This window comes from Peromyscus maniculatus, chromosome 11 (genome assembly GCF_049852395.1).
Source record: "Peromyscus maniculatus bairdii isolate BWxNUB_F1_BW_parent chromosome 11, HU_Pman_BW_mat_3.1, whole genome shotgun sequence".
Taxonomy (NCBI): Eukaryota; Metazoa; Chordata; class Mammalia; order Rodentia; family Cricetidae; genus Peromyscus; species Peromyscus maniculatus.
Window position 1 is genome coordinate 75,390,494 of NC_134862.1, and position 26,911 is coordinate 75,417,404.

A 26,911-nucleotide genomic window follows, 5' to 3' on the forward strand; every position below is an offset into this window, starting at 1 on the left:
CAAGGGAGCCCTCTTTAGGGGCATCTATGTCGGGGGCTCCTGCTGAACACAGTCCATGGGCACTAAGGGATTTAACGGGCCCCTTGTGAACTGACCCATTAGGAGCAGACTCATATTTTCTCAATAACACCTGAGCCCCATTGGCCCAACACCCATTTTGTCTTTGGGTTGCCTCATTTTGGATGCTATTTGGAAGCCTCTCCCCGCCCCATTTTCTGAGAGGCTGGCTTTTAGCTAACTACAAGGACTCGATTGTAGAGCTTATTCAGTGATGTCTAGTGGCATTTGGAGGAGACCCATGACTTGGATTAGGAGCTATCTGACTGGGCCTGGGAAGGCAGTGACAAAATTTATAATCTACACAAGGATACACTTAAGAGTGTAAGGTGAGGGGGAACGCCAGGAGTCATTTATGGCAAGTCCAAGCTCAAAGACGGGCATTTTTCAGAACTGGTTAATGGTGGTCGTCCATCTCAAGAGCCTCCTGTGATCTGAACAAAACAGAATCCTGTCCACTCCCTTTGGCCAGCCCAGCCCTTACAGCTTGCTGGCATTTCATTTATGAGGACTTAGGGATGTTACATCTCCCTTCATTTCCATAAATCAAGCATTGCGGCCCAGCGAAAGCATGGTGCCTTCACGGTGTGGTAGTTGGTTGGAAAATATATCCTAAGATTTCTGACCTGTCACAGCTTTTCACTGCCCTGCGTCATTTAAGAAAACAAATGAGGCCTGGCAGGCGCTCTTCACGGTCCTGGTCCCTCATCCACCAGGGCCAAGGCTGGAGCTGAGCCCCGCCTCCCCTCCCTCCTCACACGCAGCCCAGCTCACTATTTTTTGCCTCACTTTTTGCTCATCCCTGTGGGAGGAACGGGGCCTTCAATTAGCGTGCATTCCTGACCACCGCGGTTGCCGTGGTTACCCCGGGTGGCGCGGGAGCAGCTGGGTCAACCCGCGCGCTCAGCTCGCTTTGTGGTCTGCAGAGCCAGCGCCCGCCAGCGCGGGGGCGGAGATGCGGGGCCCCGCGCTGGAGTGGGTGGTACTGGGAAATCGGCTCAGCCCGGGGAGGAAAGAATGGCAGCCCCTCAAAGCCGGTCAGGAGACAGTTCCATTTTCTTCAAAGCCAGCTGCCGCTATTCAAGCGTGCAGGTTTGGTTCAGCGGAGAACTGTGCCTCGGATTTTGTTGAATTGGCTTCCCAGAGAGGGCTCTGGGAAAGGGTCCATGATGGAAGCCCCTTACACTGAGAGGGCTGGCCACCAAGGAAAGAGCAGGGACTCTGGCCTTGCATGACCTCTCTGCGTACCCTGTTGGCTTGCTGTGACCTCGGGGCGTCTCCCGCCCTCCCCCCAACTCCCCCCCCCCGCCTCCCGCTAAAGAAAGTAGTGGTCCCTGAATATTGGATGTAGTCTGGGGGGGGGGGGCGGGGGTGGTGGTGGTGGAGGGATGTCTTTGTGCTAGTCTGTTTCCAGCACAAATAAGTGCAAGAAATCACACTGGTCCTCTAAAACTCAATTTCCCCCTTCAGTGGCATCGCCCCTTCCTCATCAATTTTAAGTCAGTCTGGTTCTCTTTCGCATTTCACCTCAGACCAAGTCAAGCATGCTGTATTACTAATGGTATTTTCCATCCATTCACTCTCACAGGGTGGGAAGTGGGATCACTGCAGCACTTTGCACAGCCTAAGTACCTTTGCAATCATTTTTATTGTTGTTTATTAGTTTGCAGCAGCGGTGAATGCCTTTTAATTAGATCACACTGTGTTATGATGTATCCAGTAATCATTTTCTAGTTGCCGCTGTAAGAGGTGCCCAGAGTTTCAACCATCTCCAACGTTTTCTACATCCAAAAATTATACTTTCGTTATATAAGTAGAGGAATTCCAGATGCACTAACTGACTGCAGCCATTCAGTCCAAATGCCAGGAGACAAAGAAGAGCTTCCTATATATCCCTACAACAAGGATAAGCCAAGACTGGTACTCAGTGACATCATGAGAGCAAAAGGCACAGGTGGAGTAAGTAGTCCTATTCCTGGCTTGACTTTTAGGCAGCTATACGACTTTCTTTCAGATTCTTAACCTCTCTGGTTTGTTTGAAAATACCAGGTGGGGGCTGTGGTATGGACTAACCTCTGTGGTCCATTTTTAGCAATAAAATATGACTTAAAATGTGTAAATAGAAGAAGTCAATGCCTTTGACCAAGCTTACAATCCACTGCCAAAAATCTGGAAGCATTTATTACCACTTAATTGCAAATGATCCAATAGTAATCATTTTACAGAGAGAATTCACCGTCAGAATTATTCTCCTCTAAGTCTGTAATTTAAAGTGAACTAAAATATAAAAGACACAAAAAGAAAAGATAAACACATGAAATGCTTAAATACACAGTTTATAAATATATGTAAAGGAAAGGGAGGCTCTATCCACACTGTGACAGATAGTCATAAACTATATTTATTGGAAGCATGGTTGCCATGGGAATATAGAATAAAAGCAGGCATGTGTGTGCCCCTGGGAAATTTCCAATATATTTGGCATTTTAAATAGCCATAGAAACAACCCTTAAAGCATAGCCATAGAAACATCTTTACACATACATACAAGGTCCAGAGGAAAGCATCTGTGCTGTCCTCAGAGATGTAGGAAGGGAACGTTTTGGAGGATTTGGAGCAGAGCGCGCAGAGGGTGGGTACAGTACAGCCCTGAAGACGGATCCAGGGCATCTAAGGAAAGCTTGGAGCAGATGAAGCCGAGATGTGCACTAAACACAAGGGGGAGCAGGGAATTGCACGGAACTGGAAAGGCATTTGCTGTCATCCTAACGAGAAAGTTCACTCACAGAGTATGTTGGCACACCTGAGAGCATCTCTAGTGATTTTACTCAAAGAAATGGATAGCGGTCACTGTGCTCTGGGCATCATAAGGCTGGAAGAAGTGCTGTTTTCCCTCCCTTCCACGAGTTTCCCAACACCCTGTCTTTGCCCATTGTGTGCCAAGGAGCCGGATTTAGTTTCTGAAAACAAGTTTGTAGGAAATCTAGAACTTCGCCTTCCTTTACACTTGGAAGGCTTGGACTATCAGAACTTGAATGGAAGTATGAAGGGCATGGACAAGAGCGATCTTTTGGGGTAAAATTTATATTCAGATTACATCTCTATAATGAGCTCTTCGAAATACACTAGCTTGCTTTATTTTCACTGGTGTGGAGTGGGATGGTGCTTCCCGACTCTTAGAAGGCAAGATGTTCTGCTGGTTGGAGTACATTCTTGGTTTGCTGTACATTGAAAAGTGCTGCGTGGATGCTTTGGCAACTGAACACTTCCTTCATACTTCCTATTAAGAGCCTCCTGGATTGGGTAGAAGCCACTATATTGAGCAACATATCAAAAGCCTAGCTAGAAACCCAGCCTACCAAACTGTGGGGATTTGCTATTGGAAAGCCTCAAAGGATCCAATGAATGGATGGTGGAGGGGGTCCTGGTACCGGATGCTGAGATGCTAAGCTTAGGGCGTAGTCTTTGTTCTAAAGGGGTTTCCAGCCTGCAAACGGAGGCACTTGTTAAGGAATCAGTGCTGAGAGATCAATGTTCTGCTGAAGGTGTGTGCAGTGTTCCTGGGGAGCTTGGCAGAGGAAGCATCTTATTGTAGCAACCATCCAGGGCTCTGTCAGAACATATTTTGGAGTCCTGTAGACTGAGCAATAAGTGCTTGACCAAGGCAGTTCCAACACTTGTTTTCCTAAGGAAAGCAATGAACTTCTAGCTCGAGGGCCCTGGCTACCAAGAAAAGAAATTAGCACCCTGGGAGAAATGCCACTAGGAAGTGAACTATGAAATGTACAAAGACAAAGCTATGGAACAGAGACGTAGAAAGTGTGGCAAGGACTGTCTCTGGCTAAAGCCCCCTGACCGGATGGATCCTGATGTCCAAAGCACAAAGGAGATGGCCACCAGGTCAAAACACTTGCTGAGCAAGCATGAGGACATAGAATCTCTGTAAATGCCAGCTGAACAGACTTCTATAGTCCCAGCACATAGAAGGCAGAGATAGAGGACACCAGAGGAACCTCTCTGGCTAGGTGAGCCAAATCAGTGAGCTCTAGGCTCAAGGGAGAAACCCTGCCTGAAAAAAAATAGGGTAGAGAGCAATTCAATAAGATGCCTGATGTCAATCTCTGGCCTCCGTGTGTGTGCACACATGCACAGATACCTGCACACACACATGTGCCCAGGCACATCTGAACATATATATATATATATATATATATATATATATATATATATATATATATATATATATATATATATATATATATACACACACCCAGGCATACACACAGTCCAAGGAGGCTGGCAAAAACAGACATAGCAGGAAGAAGGCCCTTTGAGATTAGTAAGTCTTACGACAAAGAAACAAGTGACTAAATTGGAGTTCTTATGTTGGTGTTCGAGCTTCACAGGTGTGGCTAAAAATGAGCCTCACAAGCGACTCTGCTCTGTTGCCGCTTCCGTCTCCACCTGACAAAATATACACATCTTTGTTTGAGTGAATGAATGAATGAGTGAGCTGGGGACATTTGGAAGAGAGCTGGTTTTCCAGGAATATGTGCAAAAAGCTCAACTGGGGATACTTGAAAGTGGTGATGTGAGGGAACAGCTGGATTTGACAATTAGGAGGTAAGATATGCAAATCGTGCATTCACAGTGCTTGTTTCTACTCTGAGCGTTCAACCCAAGGACCACGTGTGGCTGTGGAGTGTAGACCAGCATGCTACGAAACTGGTGCTTGTGTGTGTGCATGCACAAGCTTTTGGTGTGCTTGATGCATTTGGCTTATTCATGTGGAAATTTCCTTGAAGGAGTGGATTTTGCAAGCCTTGCAGAAAACTGAGTGCTTACATGAAAACCATATTTTCTACTGATCGCTTGAGCTTTGATTTGAAAAGAGTAAATATGGCCTTCTATCCACAGGGTCTGCTTCCCATCTTTCCCTCAGACATTAAAGTGACTTGTAATTACCTCTCTTAAGCTGAATCCTGGGAGAATAACAGTGATTCGCAGGCATGGTGAAGCGCTGCTGAGACCCAGGGTGTATTTACCGCTCTTGTTTCCACACTCTCAAGAGCAGACCTTCGCTGGATGCGATAGAATAGAAGAAACGATAGCGTGTTTCTAACTGACAGGAGTAACATGTCTTAGGAATTGTTAGGGAAGGAGCTGGAAGCAAAATGCTTTTCAGAAATATAAAGATTCCAGCATAAATTCAATTTTTAAAATGCTTTTCGCTCCAATAAAATCAGAGTCGCGGTGCAGAAGCCAGAGAGCTCTGTACCCCGTGCTGTTGATATAGTGGTGTTGTCTGCTGCCCCCAAACTCTCGCTATGTCTTGAATCCTAAAGACATTTAATTTCGCTCACTTCACTGCAAGACTCTCTCACTCATGCCTCCCTGGGGCTAACTCTACTCAAGTGCATTATGGGAAGCCTTTACCTCTGGAAGCTTCAGCTATTGACTGTTGCTTCAGGGAAAATGAGAAACTTGATGTAGACCTCCCTGTTGGAGTGTCAAAGTTTGTGAATCTTCTATGTGCATTTCTGATGCATTCCCTCTTTAGCTCATAGTTTTCAGTTACAAAAAATGAGACAGGTTGGAGTGCAGAGTAAAGGTCTCTCCGATGTTCTCATATGGTGCCCATTCTGGTTCCCCAGAAGGAAGAAAGGCAAGGAAGCAGTGTGTAGTACTGCTGTTTTGAAATCTTAATTTGAACGCTGGTAACCAGAACTGTCATTCTGCATGTGAAAGCAATGTTAGGACACTGTCGGGGTAACCCAAACAGCCTATGGGGAAATCCAGCTCTCTCTCTCTCTCTCTCTCTCTCTCTCTCTCTCTCTCTCTCTCTCTCTCTCTCTCTCTCCCCCTCCCTCCCTCCCTCCCCCCCCCCCCGTGTGTGTGTGTGTGTGTGTGTGTGTAGCTTTGGAGGTTGCAAACTCATGATCCCAGGGTTCTGTACAGACCACAGACATATTTTGTTTGGCTTATCCACTATTTTAAAAATATACGAATTAATTTGCTTAATGTTTTAAAATCAGAATATTTCACCATCAAATCTGGGGTGAACGTGAGTAGAGGATCACCTACTACATTCCACTGGGCAACTGTTGGCTAGAGTGGAACAGTAGTGGCCCCCTAAGGACACTGCAGTTTGTCACCCCCTCCATGTTCTCAGTTGTCTCACTCATAGCCAGCTGTGCTCACTTGCATCACCAGCTTGTTCCTATGCACATCTGGGTTTGAATCCCATTCACTGAGATTCAGATTTGAGAACTCAATATGGTGACCATATCATTAATTGTCCAAATGATGATATTTGCAAACAAAAATCAGTGTCTGTTAATAATTACATCAAGGTCATGGGCATAAATCAGGACTCTCTCAGAAAAAAAAAAATCAAGATATACATACACCCTTCCATCCCAGTCCTTCCATCTACTATGAGAAAACTGAGACCAGGAAAGGGAGGGATTTGCCTGAAGGAGTTACCAAGTAAATCAGTGGCAAAGCATCCCGGGCCGCTTTGACTCGTATCCCAGTGTTTTCCTGATATAACAAGTGGAATAAGTATGAAAACCAAATCCTCTTTGGCTATATGGATGTCTTATAGTTAATAGCTATCATAGCCAGATATGGTGACACACAGTTGTAATCTAATCACTCAAAAGGCAGAGGCAGGAGGATTGTGAATTGCATGCTAGGCTGGACTATATAGCAGGACTCTGTCTCAAGTAACACAAAATGAATGTATGAATAAATAAATAATTAAAATGTATATGCACATATATATGTAGACACACCTATCCATCATCTATAAATCATAGAATTAAAATCACGAGACAGCCTACAAATTGGTAGCTTATGTAAAGAGTAAATTTATGTTATGATTCTAATTAGTCATGTGGCCCACAGCACACCTGGAGATGTTTTAAACACTGGTAGACAGGAGGTCTGCAGAATGAACATAAGCACAGTTCCTCGTTTAACTAAAAATCACACACACACACACACACACACACACACACACACACACACACACACACACCAATTGTCTGCGGGAGGGAAACACAACAAAAGTCTACCATTAAGCATCTGACAACTGTTTTGTTAACAAACCTTGTCTAGTTCTCCCTTGATAATTGCCTATTATATGGTAATGAATACTAAGTATGTGTGAAAGAGATGTCTAAGATCCAAATTTCTTAAATCCTTGACCATCTGTTTATTCCCTTGTTGAGTTTCCAAGGCATATTTTTAGAGAACATTCCGGATGAGATCAGTGTGTGCTTTGAATCACGTGCTCAGATTTTGGTCCCAGACTCCATCTCATCTCTCACCTGGGGAGTTGTGTAAGCATTGAAGAGCACTTCTTAGTGTTTCGTGAAGGCAGGGGCCAAAGTCTAGCATGAGAAGTCTCTTTCGGGACACCTCTCTTAATGCCTGCTTGGCTCTCCTTCTAAGGGACCTTGCAAGCCTCAGGGCCGTCTTCCCACGCCAGTTGTGCAAAGATGGGGGTACAAGGGGAGAGCCCTTCTTGTCAGGGCTTCCCGCAGCTGAGCTGGTCTAAAGCATCAGCCAATGAGAGTAGTCTTTTGGAGTACCCATGTAGCTTTCCAAATGTGGACCCGTCTCCCTTCCAGGAGGCTTGACCAGGGTGCGTGTGACCATGGTACCCTCCTGCTATTGTGGAGGGTCAGAGGAACAGGGCAAGCAAAGATGTTTTTTCCCTACTCACTACTGTCTTCCCCAGTTGCTGGATCCTCCCCCAGTGACCCAGAGGTGCCTTTCCCGCTTTGACCACTGTCAGAACTGCTTTTTCATGGACCTCCGTGTAGAACAAGGAGCCAATGACTTCTAGACTCAAAATGTAAACCACACATTTTGTTTCCTACACTGGATCTTAGCCAAAAGGCCAGGAAGCAATACAGTTGTTTCTCAATGAGCAAAATCCATGGGTGCAAGTTTCTTTTTTATATGGAAATAGTTCTGTGGATGGATGCATGGATGGATGGATGGATGGATGGAAAGATATAGTGTGCATTGTGTGTGTGTATGTGTGTGTGTGTATGTGTGTGTGTGTGTGTGTGTGTGTTCAATCTAGATTAATGGTACTTATAAATATACTTATTGTTGCATCTAGTTAAATGAGAAGATTCATTTGTACTTACCACTCAGAATTCAAGGCTGCCAATGTTTTAAACATCTCTAGGTATGTTGTGGTCCAAGACATTAATTAGATTCATAATGGAAAGTCATCTCGGGTATAAGCTACAACCCTGCAGACCCGTAGAAGTATGATGTTCAGCAGCTTCATGTGGTGACCGAGCCCTTGAAATGACAATGTGTTGTGGATACTGGTGTAAGTGAGAAAAAAAAAAGATATTAGGTTAATTGTTTCTGTTTGTTTGTATGTTCTTAATGTCATTGCCAGAAAAGCTAAAATCACCCATGTTGTTGGTGTTGTACTGTCATTGAACAGTGCTATTCTGGAGATGCTTGCCATGCACCAAAATGAAGGAGGATTCAGTTGTATGCCTTAGATGTATCACAGTAACCTTTTTATCATCACAAGTCAGAGACAAAGGAAGTTTGCTAATGTGAAAACATGCAGGGTAGCTTCTATAAGGCAAGATAATCTCCTCCTTCACATCTTCTAGCATCTTATTTCCTGTGCAGCTCTTTGCTTCCCAGAGCCCCCGAGAAGCACCTGCTTTGACACCAGCTTTGAAGCTTCTAGGCAATATCACACAGAAGGCTCTTGAGTACATACACCGCCAGCTGTGGGTGCCATATGGAAAACCCATACCATATACATATGTACAGAGTATTTCTGAAGCCAGAAGGAGTGTAGAGGAGTGTGTAACCAGTCTAGCGTTATCTCTTCATTGCTTTTGAACATTTTAATCATTGAAATATCTTTAAGCCATAAATAGAACCGTGTAGCTAGTTAATTCTAAGTTAAAACCAAATATGTACTTTTGTTTTTATGTGGACATGGGACTGTGTATGGATTGTATGAAAATGTAGATGGAATGTTTAGATACAGATGGGTTTGACTTTCCACTGAAGTGTGTGGAGAAGGCTGTGTGAATGCACGGAGATGAAGATGGTGTATGTCAGTCTGCTCAAGCAGGGTTTCTCACATGGAGGCAGAGATGTCCTCTTCCTATAAACAGTCAGAGATAAGGTTCCTTTTCTGCTTCCACCTAGCCTTCCTTTGGATGGCTGCCAGAAATGCTTGCTTATAGTTATTGCCTTTGACTGAGCCCGGCCCCGATGCATCTCTCCTACCACAGAGCATACAGAGCAACGGCCCTACAAAGTCCTGGCACTGGTGGGTGCCAGAAATTGGGCTGCATTTTCTTTGGAGTAACCTCTTTCCTTCTTCTTTTCCTTCTACGTCTTCTAGGCAGGACAGGGCTGCTTGCTGATCTCTTGCCCAGTTTTGCTGTGGAGATCATGCCAGGTATTCAATCATTTAACTCTTATTTGCTGTCATTTCATCTGCCTGCTTCTGCATTAGTCACTAATTCCTTGTTTGATTGGGGGGAGGTACATTTATCTGTATAATGTTTGTTGTCTTTTTCTAGGATGAACTAAACCCCTTGGATAAGCCTTTTGTATGCCTTCTGTTCCTAGGCCCTCAATGAATAATGGGAATTAAGACTAAGTGGAGACAGGGACCTAGTCCCTCGGTGTCAGGCATAAAGCATCATTGCTTATCTTGAGGCCCATCTCAGTATTTCACCTGTACCCAGATAGTTATGTGTCCTTAAGTATTATTTATTTGTATTCCTTATTTCCTAAATTATATGCTTTACTCACTCACGATTGTGCAATCATGTTAAACGGAAGTACCTTTTGTAACATTACCAAAAATCTTTTTTTTTTTTTAAACTTAGAAAAGACATGTCCTCCTTCTTCCTGCCAAACCATGTGTTCACAGACCTGTATTACTTGTATATTTAGACACTGGAAATCCCTAGGCATCCATAAACCATATGTCAAGATAACTTGCCCCAAATACATATCTACATCCTTTCGTGTAGCTTCGGGTGAAGGTACCAGCCATACAGACCAATCCAGTGCTGCACCGTAGCTTGTAGTTGAGGGAGACTCAAGGAGAATGAAACAATGACCTATAGAAAGGTTTGTCTCCATAGAAGGAATAGCAAAGTGTATAATTAGCCTTGATTTTTTGCCAGACTTTTAAAGTCTTTCTAATAGCAACAGAGAGATATAAAATATCCCTGGCCATTGGTTTTGGCTTGATTGAAATCTTAAGAAATGTCCAGAGTCTTCAAAACCCAGCCTTGCTAATTGTTTTCTATGAATTCATCCAGCCCTTTATCTTTAGCTGGCTGACCTACCTCAGACTTTTTCTTTGTTGATGTGGCTCTCAAGAACACAGAGAGACATTTTCATTGTAACCACCTTTAGCAAAAGTTCCCTCAATGTGTAAGCATTTATTTACACAGGTAAAAATGTCACATATAATGTTTCAAAGTAAAAATGTGTCTCTCAAGTCCAAGAAAGAGTTTCTGTATTTTATATCCAGTCCTGTTCACCTCAGTTTCCTTCCCTTTGACTCCAGGAACCCTTTCACAGGTTTATTTATTTATTTACCTGTTTATTTACTGAGATGGGGTCTTGCTACTGTAGACTTGGCTCCTCTGGTATTTGGTGTGCATCTCAGGCCAGCCTTCATTCATAGCGATCCTTTCTTCTGTCTTCCAAGTGCTGGGATTGGAGTCATGCTCTGCCAACCAGGCTCAGATAGAATTCCTTTGTTTCTCAAATATAACCTGCTGGTCGTTTATCTTTAACGGCTTCTATTTCCCTAGAGTTGACCTAAACCACCTCAGCGAGAAAACTCCACCTCCTTAAGTTATGTTACTTATAAGGCCCCGTCTAAAGCCTCGTGGTATCTGTTACCCTCAGCAGGAGTGTCCCCCACAGAGTTCGAGCCAGACACCAAGGCTTCTCAGTCCCTAGTTGAAGAGAGGTTGGCCTGGACTTGAATGTAGTGCAGATGGATAAGTGGGGGACATTCAGAAAACATGAGCTGTTTGTTTTCTCTCTGAGGAGCTGAGGTTCCAACCAAAGGTCAAATGATTCAACCACTGTCATAAAACTCTTTCCATGTAAAAGTCACGTTCTCAGGTTTCCAAATGAGTAATTTGTTTAATGGAAGAGATAGTTAATAACCAAACTTAAAGAAAAACATTGTGTACTGAACTCATTATAGAGGGATTTTGAGTGGACGGCTTTCAATCATTTTGGTCTTTTAGCTTTTAAAGAAAAGCATGGGTCATACCAGTCTGTCCAGGTCTCCAGGGACAAGGTGGACTCTTCCCAAGCCCAATAGCATAACACTGAGACAAGTCACCTGAGAGTCACAAGTCACTTTTATGTAAACCAGATAGAATTTGCTGCCTTTTAAATCTTTTGGATGAGCGAATTAAGGAAAAATCATGTTCAGCCTCAGACAGAGCTATGAAAATTATAGAAGCTGACAAACACATTAGCCATGCTCATTTCAGCTTGCCATTCATCAGCACCCTGAGCCACTAAATTCTTGGCTATGCTGGCTGCCATGGTCATCTTGAGTGTGATCAAACCAAGCCCCTACCTTGGAGATGGGGCTGTGTCTTCTCTATTTGAAACTATGCCTCTTTTTTTTCTCACTAACTGTGGATAGATATTGAAGTTTAAGTAAGAGTTTTGGATCTCTGCCCTGGTGCTAATCACAGGGAAGGTGTCTCGGCAAAGTAGATGAATACGCACTGAGCCTGGACGACATAAAGACCATCTATGCACGCCATGGAGGCACATAGCCTCCCTGCCCCTCAAGATTTAGATTTGCAGATGTTGTTTATTTGTTTGAGGTCTCACGTTGTAGTGCAAGTTGCTTTGATCTTTCTGTCTCAGCCTTCTGAGTGCTGGAACTTTAGGCATGGATCACCATGTAAGGCAAAAATTTTTAGCTTATAAACAATATACTTCATTATAAAAGATAAGCATTTACAGAATCCGAGTTAGAAGCCCAGCACACAAGACACTCCCCTCCCCCAGATTTTGTCCCACCACTTTTTTCTGATACAGTCAGTAGATGAACCTTTTCCTCCAGTCAGGAACCCCAAAGTCTCCAGTCACAGGGCTGGCTACTCAGTGTACCTCAAGAGATACAGGTCGCCTGGCTCTCTTTTCTCTGGGCCCTAGCATATCTCCCCCTGAGTTCTTCATGAGTCTGGGGCCCCTCCATCCTGGTTAGACACCCTTTCTTGCCCAGGTCCTTCCCACTCACCTCTTTTACAGGGAGACACCCATCCGTGTATGCCGTGCCCTGGAGGGAGGGCTACCTCGAGTAGATTTCTTTGTGCATCCTTCCAGAGTGGGTGTTTGTCGGCCTGGTGATCCTGGGGATCTTCCTCTTCTTCGTGCTGGTGGGGATCTGCTGGTGCCAATGCTGCCCTCACAGCTGCTGCTGCTATGTCCGCTGCCCATGCTGCCCGGATACCTGCTGCTGCCCTCAGGCCTGTGAGTAGGGATCCGTGGGGGAGATGGAGAGTGATCAGAAGAAATGTCACCTCTCCATCTGACAGCCACGTGCCCTGAGTTCCTCCTCTACTCCTTACCTCTGGGTTCGGGGAAGACCATTCCTGTTTCCCTCCTCGGCTCCATGCACATCTGCATGCTGTTTATCCACACCTGCCATGCATTCCTAATGCTCATGGACACTGTAGATTAAAGGAAGGGCAGGATCGGAATGGTGAAGTTGTGGGGTAAAGCTGCACCCTCTCCTCAGAGCATTCAAACAGAGAAAACCTGCACTGGTCATTCTCCTTTGATGCAGAGAACGTCCTCCTTTTATAAGTGGAGTGTAAAAACTGTGACTTTGGGGCAGCATCCGGCAGACACCCATCCGTTTTCTTTACTCATATGATGAACATGGCCACAACAGGAACCAGTTCTCATTGGGGGGTTCACAGATTTAGCTTACTAGTCAAGCCCAGGAATACATTGAGTTTGACATCCCAACCATAAACTAAATACATTATTGAAAGAGAGAGGAACATTCTATCTTTAAAATCTTTAGGAATAAAAATGTTAGAAGGAACTGGGTTACTGGCTTTGCTTTTGAAAACACAGACAGGGGCCTTGTTCATACACAGCATTTGCTTTTCTTCTCCTGGAAGCATCCCTGAGTGACCCTTTGCTAGCCCCCTCTGGAGGGACCATGGTAGCTTGTAGACAGGGTGGTTCCAAGTGGGGATGCTGCCATGGCAGCTATTAGATCCACTCTAGGGTTGCTCAGCTGCCGGATTCTAAACACCGTAGTTCCTCATATTGCTGCCCTTTCCATGGAGCCGGAGGAATCCAAGGTAGAGTGGTTCTGATGGTCCTAGTGAACTAGTTCAGTTTTGGAAGAATGAATTCATGTTTGTCTAGGTGCTCCCTTCAAAGAATGGAACCTCAGGGATTGGGGTGTGAGGGTTGTGGAGGGTGGGACTACATAATCTCTCTTGCTCTTCATCTCCCTCCACAGTGTATGAAGCAGGGAAAGCAGCCAAGGCCGGGTACCCTCCCTCTGTCTCCGGTGTCCCAGGCCCCTACTCCATCCCCTCTGTCCCTTTGGGAGGAGCCCCCTCTTCTGGCATGCTGATGGACAAGCCGCATCCACCTCCCTTGGCACCAAGTGACTCCACTGGAGGAAGCCACAGTGGTAAATGTAGTCCCAGACTGCCCACCCCATGCTTGGCTTGGGCCCCTCCCTCATTCCTTGCGGATAGGCACAGTCAGTTCTTCAGTGATGTAGCTTTGGGAAACAGTGATCTCCATCCCCAAAATGGGACCCTTCCAGCTAAGGCAGGTATCTTTTGGAGTGCATATTAGTCTTTCCTAGGACTACAGGATACTCTGAGCCCTGTTTTCTTTTTCTTTTTTTAATGTTCCTAGTAACTATAAAGGGAAGGAGATTGTAACTTAAACTATGATCATGTGGTTAAATAGTGATCTCATCCCCTCCTAGTGTTCAAGGTTCGAGACTGTACCAGGCACTGTGAGGGACGGCAGACTGTAGAATACAGCTTCTCAAAGGAGGGAATGGATCTTTACTAAGACAATTAGATGCTGAAGAATATGGTACTTAAGAGTCCAAAGACGAAAGAGCTGGAGTTATTACAGTCTTCATGGAGGAGATGAGATCAGAACTGGGCCAGGAGAGATGAGGAAGAGTTAGGAAAACCGTGGGGCTGCTGACTGTCCCAAAGAAGCAAGGTCGGTCATTTAGTCAAATCCCAGTGCACAAATGTGAACAAGTCAGTGTCTAGCTTGTCCAGCTGCCTGGAAGAAGATAGAAGGGTTTGATGGGGATTACAGAGGGCCTTGACACCTCTCCAGAAGAGCTGGGGCTTAGTGGTGCAAACAAGTGGGAGAGCCACCATGATGGGCAGAATGCTGAGTGCAGAGATGGCAGGTGGTGAGGTGGGAGAGAGCTCAGAGACCGAGAACAAAGCCCTGACTACAGCGTGCAGGTGCGCTTCACGAGCATCTGGTTTATGGTGGAGACAGTGGGAGTCGAGAATGCCATGATAAATCTGAGAAACACTTTGAAAGAAAGGAGATGTCAAAAAATGAAGCAAAGGGGAGACTTCAGGATGAGCCCGAGTTGTCCAGCACTACAGATCAGAAATGAGATGATTGGTGAAGGGGGCTGGTGAGGGGGACAATCAGCTTTATTCAGGGAAAGATGAATTCGTGCAGAGCAGAGACCGAGGGGCAAAGGTGGGTGGAGAGGTGGAGAGATGTTGAAATACAGCTTTCCTGGAGGCATTGGAACAGGACTGCAAGCTGTGAAGGTTAAGACTGCAGGCATCGTGGATTTCAGTGACTTCAATCTGTGTACGTGGGAGGTGAGGCAGGGTTCCCAGCCCACGTACTGAACCCCCAATACCTGGCTGTGGCAGGAGTGGATATCCTCAGTGAGTAATTGGTATTTGTGTTTGTCTCTTCCCTGGAACTATTAGTAGAATTCTGACGCAGGAGACTGGGAATGAGTCACAAGCTGAGAAGGAAAAGCTAATGATCAAGGATGTGCAGGGCATGCAAGAGATAAAGACAGCACAGTCCATTTCCCTGAAGGAAGGCGCAGGCAAAAGAAAACTGAGGGGAACTTCACACATGCTTTCAGTTGCTAATTTCTCCTTACACCCCGTTTCCTTTTCCTGTCTGACCAGAACTCTTTCACCTTACTCTTTATTTAATGCACTGACACGATAAAATAAGTCTTATTAATTAACTAACAAGTATTTAAGTATCCCTCCCCTTTTGAGATAGGGTCTCGGGGGCTCACGAAGTAGCTCTGGCTAGCCTGGAACTTGCTGGGTAGACCAGGCTGGCCTTAATCTTTTCTCCATTCCTGCTTGTTGCAGTTTTAATCATCTGTCCCCATCATATTAACCAACTGCAATTCGTAGCAGAAAAATGAATTATGACAAGAATCCCAAGGCGCGGTAGTTGCTGACTTGACTGCTCACAGTTGGGTGTCTCCCATGCAGGACAGAGTTCTGTCTTTTGTGCTGTCCTTTTTAGCACACGCTTTGTCCCCCTTGGGTGGCTCCCTTGATGACAGCGGTAGTTCTGGGGATTAGATACCTTTGGAGAGAGAGAAAGCTGTGTTTCATCTTTGTGCCACTTTCCCCAGAGTGAGAAAATGCTCCCCAGAAGCTCTTCCCTCTTCCAAAAAGCCCTTTTCCAGCAGTTTCATCTGAAGAAAAATCGTGTCCCACACTTCTTCCTAAACCAGATGGGCTTGAGCTCACGAAGACCCACCTCTCAGGCCTAAACAAAGATTTGCCTTGGAAGTGAGCAAAATCAGAGTCCGTTCTGTTAGCCAGGACATAGAGGAAAGATGGCAGCCAGTGCTGACCATAGCTAGTCAGAAACCCTGTCATCATGATATGTGTGTCTTGTGGCATCAGGACAGGGCTCTTTATAGTTCTCAAGAGCACATTCCTAGACTCGTGGGCAGCATTAGTGATGGTGTTCGGCCAATCTTCATTTAATGAAGATAGACTGGGCCAATGTAGATTATTCTTTAAGGAACACTAAAAAAAAAATGTTAATAAATGCTGGTCTATAAAAATATGAATTCCACCTTTTTACATCTGTATGCTGCTCCATACATATTAGGGTAGTCATCTAGCCATAGTAATTTTCAGGTTATATTTGTACACAACACTTTTTTGAACGTTGGTTAGGAAAGGCATCTGTGATGAGTTATGTAGAAAAGAGCCCTTTAGTTACCAAATGGAAGAGGATAAGGGGTACCCAGATTCCTTTTTCCCATCATTTACAGCTGCTACTCAAGCCCTTCTCTGTTACTACGACAAAAGATGGGCTTCTCCTGGGCTGCTCTGGATCCATCATCTTCTTTGCATTCTCTGTCGAATATCCACACTTCATCCGTTTTCCACCTCACAGCTCTAACCTTCCATCTCAGCGGCTCTTTCCTGTCGGCATTCGGAATGTGGTCAGATCTCTCCCGCTGAAATGCAGCCATTGGTAGAAGACCCTGATGTCGCTTCTCTGCTCCTTCTCAGCCAAACCCCTTGAAAGCGCTTTTAAGATACTCAGTGTCTCTGCTTCCTTCCCCTCTTACCAACTCAACTAACTTCCATCTTGCTGCAGGCAAGCTGCCTGATGGCTAAATCTGATGCTGCGTCACAGTCCTCAGCCTCCCGTGACGTCTCGAAAATGCTGCCCCCCCTCCTCGCCTTTCTCGCTCGACATTCTGCCTGTTTCCCTGCCTGTTCTGACCCATGCTCCTTTCTTCCCGTGTGCATCTTCTCAGTGTTGGTGTCCCTGCTTTGTCTGTGGTCCACTCTCCAGCTAATCCTGTCTACTGCCATCATCCATATGCTAATGGTTCCCAGTCATGATTTGTTCTGACCTCTCTTCTTCTGCTAAGTCCCGTATAGCCAACTGTTTCTGAATGTCTCCGGCTGGATGTCTTACAGGCACTTAAACCTTAGCCTCTAGGAATTCAGTCTACCCTTTCAAAAAAAATTTTTTTTGCTTTTCTATTTCAAACCAGAGTCTATATAACCTATCTTAGAGGATAGCATCATTGCTTGCCTAGTGACTCAAATCAGAAGCAGGAATTCTTCTCTTATTCCTTATTCTTTACTCTCTTACCAATTGGTCACCAAGGCCTTCAGCCTATACTTTAACCGTAAATTGTTCTGTTTCCCTCCATCTCTACTGTAGCTGTCCTGGTCCTCACTGCATGACCCCTTCCCTACCTTGCAGAGTGGAACTGGCTCCGCCCCCTACTGCTCCCTTGCTCTAGTCCATTTGATCTCAGTATACTGGACTCCATTCATCTTGCTGACAAAAGAAGTGAGCAGGCAAGCAGGCTCTTGAAATGTCATTTTAAAATGAACAGAGGTGTGTGCCTACATATACACACACACACACACACACACACACACACACACACACACACATATATATATATATATATATATATATATATATATATATATATATATGCCTACTGTATGTACACAGAATATGCAAATTTTAAGACTCACTTCTCCCACAGTTGAGCTGCCGTCACCCTGGGGGTGGAATCTGGCAGCTGTTCCACCATCCATAAACAGCCTTGCTGAGCTCATTAGGATGGGGCAGGAAGAACAAGCCTATATCCATGGAAGTGCACCTTAGAGATTGCCTGTGCAGTCCATAAGAGTCAGGCTATAAATGCGGAAATTGATCAAAACATAATCCAACCTTAATTAGGTCAAAATAGCAGCTTAAATTCTTTAACAGCAACACGTTTTTCTAGATTATAGTTGGACATCCCTGGGAATTGTCTAATGTTCTGTCTCTAGTACAAAGTTAGAATTAGAAGGCTGGTGGGAGAGGGGCTGAAGTGTGAAGAGCCTGCAAACCAAAGGACTTGGACCAGGCTGAACTGGAAAACAGAATACATCACCTTTGACCCTGAGCTGAAACATTACCAAGAAAAGGCATTTTCTAAATATGCTGGACTTTGGCCAACAGTCTAGGCCATTTTTTGCAAAAATACCACCACACTTCAAAGAGTTCTCTTGCTTTTAAATTATAGGTAAAACCAACCTGACACTATTCCATGTGGTTTTTTTTTTTTTTTTTTTTTGTTGGTTGGTTTAGTTTGGGGCATGTTAAATATATATATAGACTATAAGAAGTATATAATATATTATAGTATATTAAGTAAGTATATTATATTCTTACTTTGTAAGATCTTGGATGACTTTAACTGTCTTATGTAGTTCAGGTTAGCTCCAACTCAGGGCAATCCTCTGGTCTCAGTTTCATGTATGCTGAGATCATAGACATGAGCCAAAACACATGGCTCTACATGTTCTCAAATCAAGAGATGATCTATAACTGGGGCTGGTAGCACACACTTATAAACCCAGCACTCAGGAGACTCAGGCAAGAGGAGCTACAAATTTGAGACCAACCTAGACTGCACAGCAAGTTCAAAGACCGCCATCTCAAAAAATTTTACAAATTTCCCCTGCCCTCAAAAAAATTAGAAAATTATAGTCTACTGGCATGGTTGCTGGAGTCTTGTTGATGGAAATAAAATGGATAAGAAATACAGAACAGTATATAGAAAAACTGTAATGCAGTCAGAAAGGAAATCATGTTGTTGGAGAGGATCAGAAAAAGGTTTCCTGGTGATTCAAATGCTGTTGAGCACATATGTGACACAGAGCCAGATTCTATGGAAATGAGAGAAGAATTTAGTGTGCTGTACAATCAAACTTGCAGCTTCTAATTTTATATAAAAATAGCCACACCCTTTAAAGGGAGAATTGTCTTGATTTTTAGCAACTAAAACCAAACAGATGATGCTCCTAAAGTCGGAAGAGCAATCATTTGCCTGTGTCTTTTGACAAATTAGAAGAATTTAAGTCTCTGACGTCTCCAGGCTGCTGTGATGGAGAAGGCAAAGCTGAAGGATTCTGCCGCAGTGGAGTCTCGTATGATGCTAGTATTGAAAGCTAAAACTCTCATCTTCCCCTGAGGCTGTAGTTACTGCGACTTCTCAGAGATTGATAACCCATGCACACAATCTGATCTGTATCATAATGAGGAGTGTAATTTTTCCTAATGACACTGAAGACAACCTAAACTCTAGTCCAAGCACCTCCAGCTGTTGCTCAGCTCTCTCTCTCTCTCTCTCTCTCTCTCTCTCTCTCTCTCTCTCTCTCTCTCTCTCTCTCTCTCTCTTCTCTCCTCTCTCTGTTAGGGAACAGCTGGTACCTAGTTACAGATAGCAACAACCCTCCCTAATCAGTAACCTTTATTTTGGTGACACTGAAGATTGGCTGTAAAAGTGCTTCCCATATGAAGAACACCTGGGCAGAGGAGACAGAGCTGCAGGCAGAGGGGGCCCCTCCCTGACTCCACGCTGGTGTTCTTTCCTTAGAAAATGATATCGGTAATGACAGCCACAAAACCTTCTTGCTTCCTCAGGCTACCATTCAGGGCCTTCCCTTCCTGGTTAAAATTCTCCAGTAAATCACCCACATAACTTCCTATGCCATACTTGGTAATCCACACAAAACCATTTGCTAATTCCAGTTCATTCATGCCTTCATCCATTCGTTTAAATGTGCATGGTTTGAGTGTCTAAATGTGCCAGACTCTGTGCTCGATGCTGGAGATACGTAGGTGAACAGAGAACTCTAGTCATTGTCTTCTTGGAGGTTTTGGCCTATGGATTATTGCTTACAAAGAATACTTTCCAAAGAGCCATGAATCCTTTCCATTCCTAGGCTAGGAACAAGTCAACAAACATTTAATACTCGTTGTATGTAAAACACAGTCTTAGGCACATGGAAATCTTAAATTATAATATCTTCAGAAAATTTTAAGATTATACTCATCTATATAAAGAACTTGGAATGAACTAGAATATATTAAGGCCTATAATACAAATTCAAATCAAATGATTTTTAAGTTGGGAAAAAGATTGGAACAGAAAGAGACAGAATTATAAGAGCCAAAGGAAGCTCCTTGGATGAGGTGGCATTTAAGATACCCCAGTTCAGTTCATTACAGAGCACTCAAGTGCTCCACTCATTAGCTTTTAGTTGTCTTCTCTTGAAGTGATTACATGGAAACTGAGCCCTGATGGGTCTCCATTCTCTGGAGGTCCCCCAGTAAGCCAGCATCAGCATGCCTGTAAGATGTTGGGACCCCTGTTTTTCAGCCCTGCACCTTATCCATCAGACATACCTGCCTCTGTGCAGACATAGTACTTCTGTGGGATAATTGCATTTTAATTGAACAGTCTGCACTACTCTGTAAACGCCTCTGCAGAAGTAGAAGAATGTGTAGCTTGATAAATAAAATCATTTCTGCTAAAAATGTCTTCTGCCTAGGGTTTATGGATGGACCTGACCTCTGGGTGAAGGTGCCACTGAAACGTATGTGCTGAGGACTTACTAATTTTTTTCTAAGCCATTTCACAATTCGAGATGGACATGCCCTGGCCAGTGTTTTCTCACACAGAAAATCTGTGCACCTGCAAATGGATGTGTGGGCGGCTTTCTTCAGCGCTTGGGTTGTGATTGGAGCCCTGTAGAATTTTTTATTTTAATCTTCCATGTAAATAGCTGGGGGGTGGGGAGCTTTTTCAGTAAAGTAATACATCCAGAGACAGAAAAACGTCACTTTTATTGGATATATATACATTTATGTGGTTTCCTTTTTGTTTTTGTTTTTTGAGACAAGGTTTCTCTGTATGGCTTTGGAGCCTGTCCTAGAACTCGCTCTGTAGACCGGGCTGGCCTCGAACTCACAGAGATCCGCCTGCCTCTACCTCCTGAGAGCTGGGATTAAAGGCATGCGCCGCCACCGCCCGGCCGTTTCCTTGTTTTTGTTCTGTGCACCGCTTTGGGAACAGGGAATGTTGGAGTGGGATTATCCACTACCGTTTTACATTCCTGCTGGCTAGAGGATAGGCCTGTGCTTCAGATCATACACTCTCTGGAGTACCCAAGACCACTGCTCACTTCAGGCTTTGCTGTCTTGTGTTCTTCATCTGTCTCTTTAAAAACAAACAAGTAAACAAAAGCAACCCCTTCTAAAGTATCTCCTTTTATACTTTAGAGAGGTAGGACGCCCTAATCCAGTTAAGCTCCGGTCAATGAGACCACATGATTCCATGCCTGGTGCTGCCAAGCCAAATATTTCTGGTCGTGTTCTAAAATCCTCCTTAGTTTTTCAGCCACAAAATACGACCGACGGCCGTCCTCACTTGCATGGTGGTGAGGAACAAACTTCCCCATAGACATTCAGCATAGTGGCTGGCACATTGTCAGTGTCCAGTGAGTATGGTCCAGTTACCCCGAGTGTCCCTCCCTCAGCTCCATTCCCACCCCCGACCCATCTGTCTGTTATGCCTGTTGATGTCTTATCACCCTGTGGGCTGATGTTGGGCTAGCCTTAGGGGATGTGGGGAGTGAGCAGCCTTGGTCTCTGACAGCGTGAGTGATGGAGATGGAGGAGATGGTATTATTTCCCCTGTTTTAGTCTTGTTTTATTAAGCCCCGAAAATAACACCTGTCTCTAACCACAAAGCAGCAGGTTTAATTAAATTAGTCACATCTAAAATATGGCATTTCTTTTCCTAAAAGGAAAATGCTAAGGAAATAAAATGGAAGTGTGATTAGAAATCCATGTGTTGTGCAGCTTGTTTTGTGCTACTGTGTATGCAGTCTAGAATCTAATATTAGCTCTTAGGCACGCACCATCCAGCTTAAGGGATTTTTTTCCCCATCTCCCAGGCAACTGGAGGCTTTCAGTCTGCCTTTGTGAAGGTCTGTGATGCTTGGGGATCTGTCTGTGCACTTCTGCCAAGTGCCAGTGTGACCTCATGCTGGAGAGTGATGTGGGCCCTAAACCGAAAGGGGTCTTCTTCTTCTGTTTCGGGTGAGCTTGTTCCTCCAGTGGAACTCAAAAGCTGCACAGAGGTGAGCTTCAGTACAGCAGTAGAAGGCCAGACAACAGGAAGGAACGATCCCAAGTGACGGACCGGACCCTGCAGTGGGGTTTGGTTGTCGACCTCCAGGCTCTGCTCCCATTGCACCCTCTGGTAGAGGACCTCAAGTCTGCCTCCTGTGTATAAACCATAGTTTATTATTTCTGGGGGATTCCAAAAGAGCTGTTCTAACAGAACCACGTTTTCTGCTTGGTAAAATGAATGGAGGCCTCCTTTGCTTGCTCTTCTGTTTTTTAGCTCCCTCTCGTGTGCTTTCCTCAACAGTTCGCAAAGGTTACCGGATCCAAGCCGACAAAGAGAGAGACTCCATGAAGGTCCTGTACTATGTCGAGAAGGAGCTGGCTCAGTTCGATCCAGCCAGAAGGATGAGAGGCAGATGTGAGCATCTGTTAATTTCGTGTGACCTGTGCTTCATTCAGGATTTGGTAGCTGAAGAGGACATGGGGGTCATCAGATTTGAAGCTCTGAGCCAGCAGTTTTTGTGACACCAATCCCCAAAAGGACCTCTGGGGACAAGGAAGGGCATAGAAGGGCCTCTATGGGAAGGATGGGACAGTGACATGTGGTTCATATTGTGTCTGCCTGTGGGGCAGCTGGTCTTGATCGCTGTGGTTTTGTGATCCTGGGTTTAAAATATTTCATTAGAACAGTCCCCTTACAACCCTCTTTAAGTAATACTCAAAAATAGTCACTTAAGATATGGGATGGCTCAGTCAGTAAAGTCATTGCTTGAGCAAGTGTGAGGACCCATGCTCAGGATCCCCAGCACCCATGGAAACGCTGGGCCAAGAGATCACATCTGTAACCCCAGCCCTGAGCTGGCAGAGATAAGCCAATCCCTGGAGCTCAATGGGTACCCATTCTAGCCTGTCAGTGAACTCCAGGTTCAGTAAAAGACACTTTCTCAAAAAGTAAGGTGGAGAGGATCAAGGAAGGTACTATGTCAACCTCTTACATTTACATAGCGCGCGCGCGCACACACACACACACACACACACACACACACACACACACCTGCACAGACACACCCGCACACCCGAGATGCCACTATTCACTATCGGCTGTCTTCAGCCTGAAGGGCCCCAGTGTGGAACAACCACATGCTGACTTACCACCTGGAGGCTGAAATGAAAATGGAAGAAACTCTGATAAATGAATCTAGGAAAAAGAGGCTGGACTCCCTCTGAGGTGCCCAACCACGGAGACGGAGAGGTGGGGTGAGCAAGGAGGCTGTGCCTTTTGTCAAAGAACGTGTTAATTACTAAGTCTGTGGGTGGCAGGGCCCCAACCCTTCACTTAGCCACAGCCCTTGGAGACTGCAGCTGACACTGCTGAGTCCTTAGAGTGGGTTCCAAATTACTGTCTATCACGGGAGGCTGAACAGGGCAGGTCTGACTTGGATGGGCTAATTATCAAGAGGATGCTGGCAAGCCTGGCTGTGAGGTCACTAGGCACTTTCTTTGAACCCTCTTCTTCTTGGAACCAACAACAGACTTGATGGAGCTGTTGGGAAAACAGTCCCAGACTAGAGGAATTTTATTCAGATTAAGGACAACATATTCCACCCAGTTTACAATTCTAAATTCATCCTGTCTGCTGCAGCCATTGCTGTGTCCTCCCACCAACCCAGCTATAAAAAGACCATCTCCAGATTGGAATGTCAGGAATGCAGATGTCACAGCACTTGACAAGCTCCTTGTAACGGTGTTGTCATGGATCTCTGTAAGGGGACAGAGATCCTAGATCCAGGAGAAGCTGGGGCAAGAAATCTATGAGTGTCATGGCTTAGAGGAAAAGTTAATAACTAAGATCAGAAGTAAAGAATGGACTTGAGTGTATGTGATGTCTCTGCGCTTGACTACCTGGATCCAAATGGTGTTCAAAAACTGGCTGCTCTCAATGTAGTGGAATCTTAGAGTTGAAAGGGATTTTAGAGATGGTCCGTGTCAACCTGTGCAGTGTTCAGATGAGGTAGCCCAGCGCTCAGAGTATAGTAATGGAATTAGAAGAACTTAGATGGTCCCCAATCTTGTGACTTATATACAAAAAATTTTGTGCTAAGCCGATTGGCCTCCTATCTAGGATACATACTGAGACTATGGTGGTTGAATGTTGAGACCTTGAAGTGATTGCTGACTCCACCTCCTTCACAGAGGAGGAAATGATCCAGGAAGAGAAAATCACCAGTGTCAAGACTAGAACCCAGATCACTAGTGCCTCCAGATTGGCAGTGGAACAACTGTGTGGAATGACTCAGAATATAGTTCTCTTTAGAGGTTGGTTCTATCCTGGAGAACAGAGAAAATCCTAGAGTGGATCATGGAGTGGTCAGTCTAGAACATCTCATTATAAAATAGATGTCTTGGTTTCACAGATTCTGTAAGAATTGGAGGTTTGAGGTCCAGGTTCATGAATTTGTCGGCCACTGTGATTCTCCTCTGTGTTACTCTTCTAAGTGGTGGTTACTCCTGGATGTTTACATTCTTGGAATGTCTAGAGCAGGAGTCTGCAAACAGTATCTTCTGGGCACAGGCATATCAATTTCTGTTTTTTAAAAGTTTTATTGGAACACAGCCAGGCTAATTCACTTACGTATTTTCTATAACTTCTTGTTGAATGGCAGAACTGAATGGTGTGGCTCATAAAGCCTAACGTTCCCTGCTTAGTCCTTTACAGAAAATGTTGGTGTATCCCCGTCCTAAACTGCCATTATTAGATGTCTGTCAAAGGGTATGTTGATGTTAGTGTTCACCGTGGCAGAAGTTTTAGTGTGACATATAACCTGGACAGCTTGTTACTGTGAGTGGTCAAGTAGTGATTGTACTTACCATCTGGAGAAATGAAAATGTCAAGTATTCCCCGAAATTTAGAGAAAGTTCTGAACCGACAATATTGGTTTGCGTTGGTCTTATCAAGTGCATTTTAAAGCTTGTGTGTGTGTGTGGGGGGGGGGGGGCTGGAGAGATGGATCGGAGGGTAAGAGTGCTTGCTGTACAGGTATAAGGGCCTCAGTTTGGATCCAGACATCTATGAAAAAAGCTGAACATGGTTGCCGTTTCCAGTAACCCCAGCTCTGTAGGGCAGAGACAAGAGGATGATTGGGGCTAGCTGACCACCAGCCTAGCTCCAGATTTAGTGTGAGTATAAGGAGAACACACCAAGTCCTCCGGCTTCCAGATGCATACACATAGGCATGCACCAGATACACACACACACACACACACACACACACACACACACACACACACACAGTCAATTTTTTAAAGAGGAAGATAAGTTTAAATTTTTATTATAATTGAAAACCCAATGATCCCTGTGTAAATTGCCATTCCTGTGTGTTCTTGGTAAAACAAGATGAGGAGGTCCTGCTGTTGTACAGAATCCTCCCAGGTTCACTGGGGATGAAGGGAAAGCAGAGGGAACCTGAGATATACACTTCTGCATTCCAGCATCTAATCTTAGCTCACCTTTCACTCGGCAACAAGGACTTAAACTAGTAAATGTTGTTCTTAATAATATTTTTGAAGTCTCAATGAAAAGATTTAGAAAACAAGTGGATCCTGTTACATTGCAAACAGGTTCACTAGATTTGTTTTTTAAGTAAAATGAAATCCAGTACATTTCTAAGTTCTATAAATAATCAAATTTTCTGGGTTGTTTTTTTTTTCCAGCCCAGATCATAATTCTGGTCCTAGTCCATATCCATAAACACTTCTGCACAAAGCTACTTAGGAAATAAGAAAGCTGTGACTAGGCATCTTTCTTACATTTTTAGACTGGGACCAGAGTTCAAGCCACAGCTCAGTGGACATAAAGGCAAAGTCCATCCTCCTTATCTCCAAACTTCTAGCCTGGCCACTCGCCACTGCATAAACCTGGAATACTTTGGTAGGGAGGGGAACAGACCTTAGAAGTGGGCAGGATAGTTTAGATCATGAGCATGGTCTAAAAGGTGAGTGTACTGAAACCAGATGTTAACATACTCTTGACCTTGACTTTGTGCTCTTTGGGGAACAGAATGGTGGAAATTGAACGGAATGGTATATATGGTGGTGGTACTAAAGCCCCTTTCTTGGGACTGGGCCAGGAGTTGGGAAGATGCTATGATTGATGGCTTTTTTCCCTCTTTGTCTCTTTTGGCCCAGCATGGCTGGGTTCGTCGAAGTTCATCACAGAAATTATATAGGACAGAGAAAAACATTTGAACAAGGGTGATGTACCAGGAGGCCAGCTGCAGACAGCCTGAGTTCTGGGAAGCCTGCCTTAGGTGGAACAAAGACAATTGTCTCCCTGTTCCAAGAACAGCACGTAGGAAGCCTCCCTCTCTGTAAGCAAGTTGGGGTTGAGCTGGAGCCAATTCCTGCTGAGCTAGGAACACAGATACCACCGCTGCAATCTACAGCCCACACTGGTCAGGACCGAGGCCCTCAGGCAGGAGTTTCTGGAGTATCCAATCTCAGCCCTTAGCAGCATTCCCTTCCTAACATGTAGAAAACTCTGTGACGGCGGCTTTTGTCCCTGCAGATAACAACACCATCTCAGAACTCAGCTCCTTGCATGATGATGACAACAATTTCCGCCAGTCCTTCCACCAGATGAGGAGCAAGCAGTTCCCTTTGTCTGGGGACTTGGAGAGCAACCCGGACTACTGGTCAGGTGTCATGGGAGGCAACAGTGGGAACAGCCGGGGGCCAGCCCTGGAGTATAACAAAGAGGACCGCGAGAGCTTCAGACACAGGTGACGGCGGTCAGAGGGCAGGGGCCACCATGTATCTGTTCTAGTCTATT

The 26,911-nt window shown here is 44.8% G+C and overlaps 1 protein-coding gene across 6 annotated transcripts in view; it reads left to right on the forward strand.

Moving 5' to 3' along the window:
* Positions 1-26,911, forward strand: part of Ildr2 (immunoglobulin like domain containing receptor 2) — a 61,604-nt gene that overhangs the window by 25,684 nt on the left and 9,009 nt on the right. For 2 of the 6 annotated variants that reach the window (XM_076547920.1, XM_042258518.2), the window contains exons 4-8: positions 9,464-9,520; positions 12,448-12,594; positions 13,604-13,780; positions 22,388-22,501; positions 26,648-26,861. In XM_076547920.1, the coding sequence (XP_076404035.1) occupies positions 9,464-9,520; positions 12,448-12,594; positions 13,604-13,780; positions 22,388-22,501; positions 26,648-26,861 (709 nt within the window). The remainder of the gene's footprint in view (positions 1-9,463; positions 9,521-12,447; positions 12,595-13,603; positions 13,781-22,387; positions 22,502-26,647; positions 26,862-26,911) is intronic. The other 4 variants (XM_076547923.1, XM_076547922.1, XM_076547924.1 and 1 more) reach the window with 4 other exon arrangements.